This window comes from Scleropages formosus, chromosome 1 (assembly GCF_900964775.1).
Source record: "Scleropages formosus chromosome 1, fSclFor1.1, whole genome shotgun sequence".
NCBI classification, from domain to species: Eukaryota; Metazoa; Chordata; class Actinopteri; order Osteoglossiformes; family Osteoglossidae; genus Scleropages; species Scleropages formosus.
Window position 1 is genome coordinate 40,364,003 of NC_041806.1, and position 12,269 is coordinate 40,376,271.

Here is a 12,269-nt window from a genome sequence, read left to right on the forward strand (position 1 = left end):
CTTCCTCTACATAGCTGAACAGGTTCTGGATGGCCAGTGTGGTCTTCTTTATGGAGGTGGTGGTGTCCACCATGATTGCACAAGAACACTCCTGCGCCTGGTGGGATAGCAGGTCTTGGTCAATCTTCAGAAAACACACATGTACACATCACACACACACACACACACACACACACACACACACACACACACACTTTTGATAAAAAGGCGAATGCACCATTTGCCCAGAATACTGAGAGGCGATATTGAGCTCTGATAATGCAAACATTTCTTTGTAAGTCCTTCATAAAGACATTCCTCAATTTATTCACAGTCTGGGTTGTGAAAAAAATCCTGGTAATAGCTGTAATACAAAAGTACTTTTTTTTTTTTTTTTTTTTATAACGTCTACCTTTTGGCTACCTAAACACGAAGACCACAATTTGCTCTGCAACAACCTGAAAAGGAGAAAAAACAGAGAAGTGAAGAAGATGTAATTAAAAGCAAAAAAAATATGGTAGAAAATGTGAGGGATCTTTGAAAACTCATAACCGGGCCATTCATAATAGAAGGTAGAAGACACCACTGGACACAGAAGCCCAAGTCCAGCCAGAAACACCAGCTGATGGCCTTCTTCTAATATTTCATCACAGGTTTTTTGAAAAGTTTATCCCAGAGTATTTTATTTGGTACAAACAGGACTATTATGAAGAACATGGTTTTGTAGCAGGGATGCAGAGATGAAATGAAAGAAGCAGTAAAGCTTAGTCTTGTGCAGAATGGACTCCGTTCACCTCAAAGTGTCTGTCAAGTGCGCAGAGGTTAATGCCACTTTAAATAACTTTAAATACTGTCACATGAAGTGGCAGACTCTCATAAAGGACATTTCTTTGGTTTCTTACAAAAAAGTCTAATGGAGACCTTACCTTTATGATAAACTTTGTGTTCCTTTTGTCCCGAACCAGCTTCGTTAAGAGAAGTGCACACAGTTAAAACGTGAACAGCAAAAGCAAAAGTGTGTATCCTCGCGCACAGGTTGTGTACCAGTATCCTAGCAACTGTAACAGTCCACCCAAAATACAGCGCCACCCAGCTCACTAGCCCTCAGAAGACTGGTAAGAGAGACATCATCATCATCACTACTTTACTAATATCAGTCACATGGCTGCTGGTGGAATTTTACCAACACCTTGCTCTCATGGCTGGGGTGCCTCCAGGAAACCTTTGGGAACTGAACCTCTTCTTCTATTGCTTCTCGACCTCTTCTCTCACAGCACGTCTGTCACTTTCTATAAAATCCAAAAAATCTCATTTATTGCATTTGATTATTTGTACTTGTTCTACACTAGAGTCCATTAGCGTTTGCACGAGAGCATATAGAAATGAGTGCCAATTCTCTCCTTTATGGTCTGGAATTCTTCTCTTGGCATTAGAGGAACACCAGCAAGGTGATAAGAGCTGCATTTGGGAATGATGGGAAGGCCTTTGTACTTTTTTTTTTTTTTCCTTTACTTTTAAAGGGGAGGACAGCAAAGGTTTTCATCTAGCTCTTCCACTTGATTTTATTTATTTATTTTTTTTTTTTTTTAAAATGCAGCAGCATAGTAAGAATTATAGTAAAATATTGTGTGGGAGAGTAAAGGACTCAAGTGATCTGTCTAGAGCACTTCTGATTGTTTGAATTAGGGTTTACCTGTGTTAATTTTCTTTTTAAAAAAAAATGTGGCTTAGGAATACATTGAGTCTTCCATTTAAATTTATGGTAATGAGTTTGTTATACAAGAATTCCTTTTATGAGCAAATTTTCCAGATGAAATGTTCATTATGCAAGGGAAGTCTGAATTACAGTAAAAACTACCCAGCTGTATAAATGAGAATTTAATTGTAAGTAGCCAGCATCAGCTAAATAGACACACACACACACGAGCTGAATTAAAGAGGTCCCACACGCCTATTCTGTTTGGCTGTGCTTGACAGACATCCCTTGGCTGAGCACATTAAAACAAGTCATGTTCACATGCCTGCAAGCTGGTGTTTTAGTTTAATTACATTTAGAAAATGCAATTAGAAATAGACTGGACAATGTATGCTCAAAATTCATGTTAACTTTGTTACACAAGGAACCATTGTATGTAGCTTACAGCCTTCACAACGGTCTTTCGAGACAAACCTCGCATACAACAGAATAAACAACTGGGATGCACACAAATATAGATTGTGAGCAATATGCACTGTGCCCTTCAGACAAGATTAGTGTCCATAGGAACTAAACCTCCACTGGATTAAACATTTGTCTTAATACAGTTCTTGGAGCCTTTCCAACATGAAGAACGAACATATTTGTTGAGCGTAAAATTCACATATGGCAGGGATCCTAGAAGCCTGGCAGGAAGAACTTGGTCTTTGTTACAGATGATCAGTTTGAACCTATGGGCTGTTCCCCCTGGGGCTTGTACTGTGGTATTGCTAGCTGCAAACCTACAGGTTCTCACCGAGATCTACAGATCAGCCTGCAAGACTATATCCCTTTCCATAGCAGTGCAACCCAACAGCTGCTCTGCAAGGGAGGGTGGTGGAGGCAGAGCAATCATACACGTAAAATCACTATAGCATTAAAGTGCTATTTTCTGACACAAACTTGTTCAGTTTAACTACTTGTAAAACATGTCAAAAAGTGATTTTTGAAAAAGAATAATCCTTACCTTTCTAGTAGACAATCCTGACATAGCTACTTAAAAGTACACTCCCTTTATGAAGTACTCTCAGGTTTGGCTCAGGAAGTTCAGTTGTATGTATGCAGATTTTGCATACTGAAGTGAGAAACAGTGATCCAGTCAACATTTTACAGTACGAAGGTCAAACGATGGACAACATGTGTAAGGGAGTCTCTTGGATGGAATCCCTGCACACGTGAACTGATGTCCTGTCAGCTTAAGGACAGTGACACTCATGCACAGCAAATCTAGATAAGGCTTAGTGAAGAGCCCTTTTCTTTTGAGCAGAATCAAGCTAAAAGTTGGATGTTTCCAGTAATTTAGTTTGCAGTTCAACTATACCATATTGATAATTGGGGGGGAGAGGAAAAAAAAAAAAAAAGTTTGTCCAGGCAGCCTCTGTTTTGATAGAATTCTTTATTTTACAGAATGTTTTCCAGAGCATCAATCCCTTTGAGTCTTTCCCTAGAGCCCTTCTGATTAACAATCTCTTCTGTCTGTAGTATCTGCAGACAAGGTGTGAACCAGATACCAGAGCAGGTGATGCAGAGCAGTTCAGTGACTTTGTGCTGGAAGAGAGTTAGCCAGCTGCACTGGGAGGTGCTAGGAGTTATTATTTATTAATATATTTGTTACACAACTGTACAGAGCTACTTGTGTTGCTGTGTTACAAACACTAGGGGGCATCACTGAGTATGTCATTGGCAAAAGACCATTGAAAAGAGCCCTGCAAAGTTTTGTAAAAACCAGCATCTGTCACTTCAGACAAAATGCATTTATCTCTTAAGCACATTTTATACCAGAGAGGAGGGGGGGGGGAAGGAGGGGGGAGGGGAAAAAAAAAAAGTCATGATGTACAAAAATCTGCACATACACAAAAAAACCCCACGCACTGCAGATTTGAGCTTCATTCAGACTTGCGCCTCCTGGTGTCTCTCTCTCTCTCACTCTCACACACACACACACACACACACACACACACACACACACACACACACACACACACACACACACACACACACACACACACACACACACACACACACACACCCTCTGAATTAGGGCACCTTGAAGAGGGTTGGTTCTCTCCAAAACCAAGTTCTGGAGAAAACATACCCAGCTTTTTGAAGATATGACCAGCGAAGGGGGGGGAGGAGTACATCTCAATCAGAATAGGAACCATTGAGGCAACATTTTTCCCCATACTGGAATTAAACTTTGCTTTATTTACAAATTAGTATGATACTGCTTCCATAACCTGTTCAATGACTTGACCCTACTGTCAAATTTCACAAAATATTCCTTAAAAAGCAACTTCAGGGAAAATTAGATTTGAGCAACTCTGTTCCAATTATCAAAATTTAAGTGATGCATTACAGACCCACCAACTTTCCCCCCCCAAAATAAAGACCCAAGTCAACAGTTTTAATGACCTTTTTGTGAATTACCAAGGTAACCAAACAGTGTTTGTCATGTCTTATGCCCACATCCTCTGGAAATTCACCCTGGACTTGACACCTGTAATGTGGAACTTAAAAGGTGGGGAAACTTCCAACAAAAATACAAATCAAATTTAATTTCAAAGGACTGAACACAGGGGAACCGCTTTACCCCTGTAGTGCTAGAGTGCAGTTTGTCCCTATGATGTCAAAGATTGTTAGGTCTCCTTCCAGGAGGGAAAGGTGCGAGTGACAAACCCAATTGTGGCAAGAGGACGACTTCAAGGATAAACAGAGGAGACTGGAATCTGAAAGTCATCCTTCACTTACCCCACCACACAAATATATAGTCTTAAAGAATGCCCTGATCTCTGCCCTGACTGGGACATTATGATGTTTGTACACAGACAAGATCTACTAGTGACAGAGCACCTCCTGCTGGATAATCGTGCAAGTCAAACGCTCATCTGATTGGACACCAGAATGTGGCATCACTTCTGACAGAACCCCCATGGCAAGGGGCTGCTGAGTAGATAGTGGATTTAAGGCAACACAAGAGCCATTTTGCACATTTCAGCAAGCTGCAGATTCAACCAGAATGCTCTGTCCTGTCAGTCCTTTAGTGCATCCACAATTTTTTTTGCCATCCAGGTCATTGTGTCCCTGTGCTCAGTGTCAGTTCCACAACTTCCAGCAAATGGAGGGAATCCCCCTCCTCACAATGAGAATCTTCCCCCCTCCATAGCAGCTGTCAGAAGGTTGCCATTTGTTGCTTGTCTGTCCATCTTTTGCTGCCCCCCCCCCCCCCCTTTTGCAAGAGGGGGGAAGAAAAAAAAGGTAAGAAAAAAAAAAAAAATCTGCAGTGGTCTCAGTGTTTGAGAATTCCCCAGCTCAGCAACTGGACTGTGACTCCACTCCCTCATGTGGTCTTCAGCTTCAGGCTGCTGTAATGGTCTGTGCCTGTGAGGGGCTGCTGGTCAAGGGTCTGATGCGCTCCGCTGTTGGACATTTCCTTGGTCCGCAGGTGCCTGGGCTTCACAGGCAGAGCTACTGCCAGCAGGAGGCAGGCGATATGACCACAGAAATACCACGACCTGAGAAGAGGGCAAGGTAGGTATGGGAACTGGTGTGCATAGTAAACAAAGATTTATCCTTATTGCATATTAAGTGCTCATCAGAAGCCCACACGGACTTCAGATGACCTCACTTGAGAAGATGCCACATCCCTGCAGCTCAGTAAGCAGCTAGCCAGTAATCTTAGCCATTTGGAAAAACTTAAATGGCCATTTTTTTTTATGCTACAAGTACATCTATCCTTCAAATGACACCATAGATCTTTGTGCCTAATAGTCTGCTCATATTCTGCCATTTTGTCTGCACTCTAGTAAGTTACTTTGCTCAAATATACATGGCTATGTCTTTCCAGTTCTGTGGGTAATGCTAATGCAAGCATGAAGGTGAAAGTTGATGCATCTTATTCAACACGTTTACTCGACTCATTTAACAGCCGACACAGCCATGCTTATGGGCAGAATGTCACAGCAATATCTGTCTGAGCGTAGATGCTGGCTCAGGCAGTTCCACGTAGTCACTCACCTGTAGAACTTCAGTGACGGCGCTACTGAGAGAAGTACAAATGGCACTACGGTGTAGCATATGGCTATCTGAGTTCCTGCCCATGTGATTATATCATAGACCAGCTTGTGTGTTGGGGAGCCCAGAAAATATGGTCGCACGTTGTGTCTCATCTGAAATGAGGAGAAAAGCAGACAAACAAACACTCAGAGCAACATCTTTTCAGATTTCATTTGGTCTCCAGGTTGAGACCCCCCCCCAAAGTGTGCTTTTCTGTAGCACTTCTTGCCAAAGAGAATGTCAATGCAAGATAAACAAAACTAATCATTACATTGAAGCAAACAAAAGGAAGGATTCCACACAAGCAGGGAAGGGTGCAAGTGTCTCACCGCTCTGGCTGCAAGCGTGACCAGGATTCCGGTGACAAAGGTGAGGTAATAACCAGGGTATGCGCCATGCCACATGGCTGACAGCAGGAAGGTGGCAGCCGTTGGGTTGTAGGGACAGCGTTCGTAACACACCCTGCACACAGCAGGTCTTGGTCACTTCACACAGCCACTTGACAGTGCAAAGTCATTGTCTAATGTATAATCTGTTAATACATGTACAATAAATGACAGAAGCAGCAGACAGTCAATCCACCTGGTTCCTTTAAAAACTCCAAAAACTGTCAGGCAAGAATTAATACAGTGGTATTTCTTAAATGTTAGTGTTCTTTATGTTCACACATCCTTAAGAGGCACACCCCAGTCAGTCACAATATAGTAAGCAGAGACTGACAGTAACAAGTTGCATTTACTCCCTTATATTTAACTGGGGAGAAATTATACTTTGAGTTTGGCATCACTATTGTTTGTTTTACTTCTACTGAAGTACTGTAGAGTCAGGTTTTAGTGCATTGGCAGGAAATGGCTCTTCTACAGCAATTCAGAGATGTACGACACTTTTCTGTTCAATTCATCCTAAAGAGATAACTGCCCAGGTGTATTTTTCATTGGTGCTTGGGGGGGGTACAGACAATCCCCAGGTTACAAACACCCGACTTAAGTACAACCCGTAGTTACAAACCAACCCTGGTAAAGCCCATTAATTTGTTACATACAATGGTCCATAATGACAGGCACTACTTTGCATGTCAAAATTTGCACATCTACAGCAGTTTGTTGGCCCAAGGTAGGACAGACTTTCAGCTGGACCACATTGATGTCGTGTCACTATTTGGCTTTCATTTTGTTCTCCATTAGTTATTACTGTATAAGTATAGAAACATACATGATATGACAAACATTTGTTAGACAAACTGTACCCAACTTCTACATTTATTAATTTAGCCAACACTTTTCTCCAAACTGACTTACAATATTGTCAGCCTACAATTGTTTACCCATTTATATAGCTGGGTAATTTTACTGGAGCAATTTCAGGGTAAGTACCTTGCTCAAGGGTACTACAGCCAGAGGTGGGGGATTGAACCTGTGACCTTTGGGTTCAAAGGCAAAAGCTCTAACCACTATGCTACCAGTTGAGCCTTACTTTTTTGACTTGCATACAAATGTAACTTAGGACCAGAACTTGTTTAAACTGGGAACTGCCTGTACTTTTACTCATTGTCACATTCTTTACTTTTGTTACTGTGTCACTTTAAAAACCATAGCGCCGTAAACTGAGAAACCATATGTTGGATTTATGGCAAATTCAGGTCATTTGCTGATCAGCGATTCCCCCCCCCCAAAATAAAATTGATTCAACGTGAGCACATTATCTTGTCAACTTCACAAAAGCACTTCTGTACTTCCAATACTAAGATTGGAAAGCAACTGAAGTGGAACCAAAAATTAAAGTGCACTGAACATACCACATACAAAAATAAGTTTCCATAAGTTTTTGTCTCTGAGAGGAAAAAAGATGAGGATGTGAAGAGAAGCTTGCTTATTAGGTGTGCAGTTACAACAATTAAGCAAAAAGACATCACTGGCTCCCATGCTCTGAATACCAGTTTGGATTCTTGAAAAACCTGTACTTGATCATTAGTTCACAGCAGCAAAAACCCACAAGAGTCATGTATAGCTTATGCATTTACATTTAGCTGATGCTTTTCGCTAAAGCAACTTATGCTAAAATAAGTATGTTATTGACCCATTTATAGAGTTGGGTAATGTTACTTCAGCAATTTATGGTAAGCACCTTGCTCAAAAGGTATTGCTGCTGGAAGGGGGATTTGAACCTGTGACCCTTGGATCTAAAGGCAGTAGCTCTAACCACACTACCAGCTGCCCTGTAAAATGTACAAGTAACTGTTCTATCTGCAGTTAACATAGTGGTGCTCACACTTACCACACAGTTTCTATACCTCTCTGCAGCCATTAGATGGCATGCTTTTTCAAAAAAAAGTACCAAAATGCACAAGACAAGCCATTTCAGTCCTGTTTAAACTAGTTAAGGACTCTCACCAAGTGAATAGCTGGCAGTTAAACCCCTATGAGCAGCCGAAGTCCACACTACATCAGCAGGAGTGTTCTGCTGTGGAATGTAACCAACAACTCTTTTCAGAAGGAAGGGGTTTGAAATAGACAGCACACCTGTTGGACAAACCCCTCTGACCCATCTCTTAATATGCTGTCAGCGAGGGGGTGCAGTGAAGTAATGTACCATGTGACCCACAGCATGTGCAATGAAAGCGGAGCATGAGTTAAATATGGACATCCTGCCTTTAGGAAGGCAAAGGATAGCTCAGCAGTGTTTCATGGACTTGGGGGGAAAAAAAAATATTTAACTGGAGTGAAATTTAAGTGCACATTTTGACATGATTGTGCAATTTCCTTGCAATTAGAATTGGCTTTGGGGCTACATTAAGTATTTATATTAATGCTGTATCAAGTCAAGGGCTTTCACATCCTCATTGTTAATGGCAAAGCCATTGTTTCACACAACATTATGAGGTGGATGAGAAAAATTTGTTAATCATTTACCTTTTAAGCCAGTGCGCCGTTTGGATATTCCAGTTATCAAGGAACATCTTGAAGCTGGTGGCAAACTGAAAAATTCCAGGTAAAACCATAAGTAAGCATTATGGGATATGGTTTGCCCTGGATGGTTTTCTGTTCCCACTGGCAACTGAATATATACTTGTTGTGAGTGAATGAAGATACAATTCAGGACATCAAGGCTTTTTCCTTTGTCTAACCTCTATGTTTAGGATTCTCAGATTGGATATGAGATCCCATCTAGGCGATCCATCTTTGTTGTAGCCATTGAAGCCGAAGCCAGCAGCATTGTTGATGGCGTCAGCTGTCCGCAGAGTTCATACAGAAATGAAAGCAAAGAAAGTTTAACACCAACCAGCATATGAAACTAGATTAGAGGACAAATTGTTCCTTCATATAAAAGACATTTGTTCAAGAACATGAAAACAGTAACAGCAGCACCCAAATCCAGGGACCAATAGCAAACTCTACAGGAGACTTGTCCTGTTAGACTGGTTTCCTTAAGAACATTGCTGTATGTTAGGTACTGGGACCAATACAATCAATGTTTAATGCTCCTTCCTTCATCTTACAATACAATTTACCACTGTTCTGTCTTCATGTCTAATGATTATGTACCATTGTAAGCAATGTCAGGTATCAATTTTTAAAGTCAGAGCTGAAGTCCTGTATAAGAGACCGATTATATGCAAAGGCAGAAGACAAACTGCACATGAACACATGCGTTATGATCTTGATCATGACACAAGCAGTGAAAAATGTGTACATATCCCAGAGGTACTGGGATTTTTTTCCCCCCTAAACACTGAAAGTATTGAGGCTGATTGCATATGTACCCAAGAGGTCCAAAGTCATAACATCCCATCCCAGTGCTTGATAGGATGGAAAATCTGCACAAAATAGCCTGATTTATGAAATTAACTTCTGAAGGTCCATCATTTAGAAGCAACCGTAAGCAGAAGTTTAATATTAAACGTTTGTTCAAAACATCCAGATTGTTATAGTAGTTACTTACAATGTTATTTAGCATTTTTTGCCTTGATGCAAATCAGCCTCACAGTACAAATGAAATATGCCAAGACATAATGCTTACCTAGAGTCCACACAAAGTAGTACTTTGGTCTGGTTGTTAACATGGAAAGATAGAGGTAGACCACCTGTCCGTAGAAGGGTGTGGTAGCAATAAATTCATCATCGATGTTGCGCTCCACAGGAAACACCTTGCACACAGACAGGAAGACCAGCAGCGAGATGGCGCAGGTGCCCAGCTTCTGGATCACATCCGCCTTGACACAGGTGAGGATGTGCCGTCAGCCATGGCATGCATCCAGCACAGTTTGACCTTTTGGGAACAAGAGGCTCTGGTGTGCCACACCAGTCACTGAACTAGCAGGGAAAGGCCACCATCACTAGTGAATTTAGAATCCCTCAACATCCATTTTCTACAACAGAGTCCATTCTCCTCATGAGCATATACAATGGAAAGCGTGCAACAAAATTTCCTTTTCACCTTCTGGGGGGCGGAGTTAGGATGCTGCCTGGCTGTAGGATAGTGTTTCAAATAATCTTGAATATTTAAAAGGAATAGTAACTTTTCAGACAATGGGACAAATGAGGGACATGTAGCAAAGCCCTACCTTGTCTGCTGTAACAAAGCCTAGATAAGAACTCCAATAACCCTGGACTCCAGCTCACATCTTTCTACAGCAGGCTTGTGTGCCTCATACTAAGATAGTATTCCCTGCCCTGGAAACATTTCTGCACAAACTGATTTTACTTCAATAAAAAAAAAAAAAAAAAAAAACTAAATGCTCCATCAAAAAAAAAAAAACATTATGGTATATATGCATTAGCAATGAAATTCTCCTGCTCCATTTAACAGGGCATTCTGATGTTTACAGTTCCTCCATGTTCTGCTGTGGAATGGAAAATGACCACAATACTGATCCTGTAGAAAGGGGAAACTTGTCTAAGTTAATTTCACCTATAATCCAGAAGCACCAGGCTATCTAGCAAAAGCTGAAACCCCAAATACAGTATGTACACTTCTAATCACACTAATGCATAAAGCAACTTTAGTGTCACTTGGTTTCTCACATTAATAGTGTGGTTATGTGACACAGCAGTATGCCCTGCTGTAGTCTGTGGCTCCATCACTATTTTTGCAAGGGGCTAGTGCAGAAGAAACACTTGCCTTGGGAGAGGGGTCGTTCTGCTTGTGCGCGCCATTGACCTTGCTGTTGGTGTCCAGCTGCTTGGAGCGGTATGACCGGCCTTCGATGAAGGCAATGTAGTCATTGTAGGAACACGTGGGCCCAGCAAGGATGCCCATAAAGTTGCAGTTATAACTCAGGTACTCAAGCAGGCTGGGCATTCGCCTGCAGGACAAAACATTGACATCCTTCTGAACTAAAGGCAAGTAACCCAATACCCTCAAACTGAAAATAGATGCATTTGCTTGTCTGAAGGATCAATGTGCAAACGAAATTAAATTCACACCACTTCCCCTTTAGTCAGATTTTTTTTGCCAGGGTACATTGTTTAAGGGAAGGCACCAAACATTTCACCCAGGCCTTTTCTGTTCTTTCACAATCATGTAATAGTCATTTTTATTCTAGCAAACCATTTCTCAGGTCACATTGTCAACTTTTTTTTTTTGCTGCAAACTAGATATCCTCTGCTTAATGTCTCCAGGTTTTTATTATTCATTTTGGGGTGTGTTCCAGATTGTGCTGTAGCAAAAGCTAGTGTTCGTGGCATGACAAACTTCAGTTACAAACTGGTTGAACTTCCTATTGCATTTTAAACACTTCATAAAAACTGTTTGTCCTCAGTGTAATCAACATTAAGTTATAGTTCCTCTTTTGTCAGACCTTTCTTGGTAACTTAAGGCATTCTGCCTCAGCTCTTTGTACCCAAGCAGTGTTTTAAGCAGATAAACACTCTACTCTGCCAAATATAATACAAAATTACAGCACTTGTAATATAAATGACTCCACGACTATAATTACATGATTGCATTTAGCATGGATACCCAACCTATCCCTCTGCCTTCATAAAGCAAAGCAACAGATTAAATTTGGAAATGAATAGAAGTTTCTGTACTGCTGGTAAAAGCAACACCCTGTCATCCATACCCAGGACAATGAATGTTGTAACTCTGGATGAGAACAAAAAGGTAAAACCATGCAAGCCACAACGAAATAGTTTAAAATTAAAAACCCACCCACAGACCCTCTTTCTGCTTTGGAAGAGGTGCAGATGGAACATGTAAACCACCCAGGTCACCCCAAGCAAGATATACCTTTCAAACATACCTTACAGCAAGATACTGCTGACTAGGTGTGAGTTGCTCTTCCTTGCGAGCCATACCTGGGGAAATCATGTGGGCAAAAACAGTGTGAACAGTCAAACATTTTCCAATACTATCCACTTGGACACAACATAGCACACAAACAGGGCACACATACATCTGAATGTATACAGTAAGACAACATCCATTTTAATAATCCAATAAACCCAATGACCAATACAAACACTTGTCAAAATACATTTCCATATGAATGTGATATGACATG

The 12,269-nt window shown here is 41.1% G+C and overlaps 1 protein-coding gene across 4 annotated transcripts in view; it reads right to left on the minus strand.

The window, feature by feature from the left end:
* Window positions 1-3,721: 3,721 nt before the first annotated feature.
* Window positions 3,722-12,269, minus strand: part of mboat2b (membrane bound O-acyltransferase domain containing 2b) — a 40,437-nt gene continuing 31,889 nt past the window's right edge. For all 4 annotated transcript variants that reach the window (XM_029253999.1, XM_029254006.1, XM_029254005.1 and 1 more), the window contains exons 6-13: window positions 12,009-12,063; window positions 10,886-11,069; window positions 9,785-9,977; window positions 8,892-8,995; window positions 8,677-8,741; window positions 6,097-6,229; window positions 5,729-5,880; window positions 3,722-5,226 (exon numbers count right to left, since the gene is read on the minus strand). In XM_029253999.1, the coding sequence (XP_029109832.1) occupies window positions 5,052-5,226; window positions 5,729-5,880; window positions 6,097-6,229; window positions 8,677-8,741; window positions 8,892-8,995; window positions 9,785-9,977; window positions 10,886-11,069; window positions 12,009-12,063 (1,061 nt within the window). In that variant the 3' untranslated portion in view covers window positions 3,722-5,051. The remainder of the gene's footprint in view (window positions 5,227-5,728; window positions 5,881-6,096; window positions 6,230-8,676; window positions 8,742-8,891; window positions 8,996-9,784; window positions 9,978-10,885; window positions 11,070-12,008; window positions 12,064-12,269) is intronic.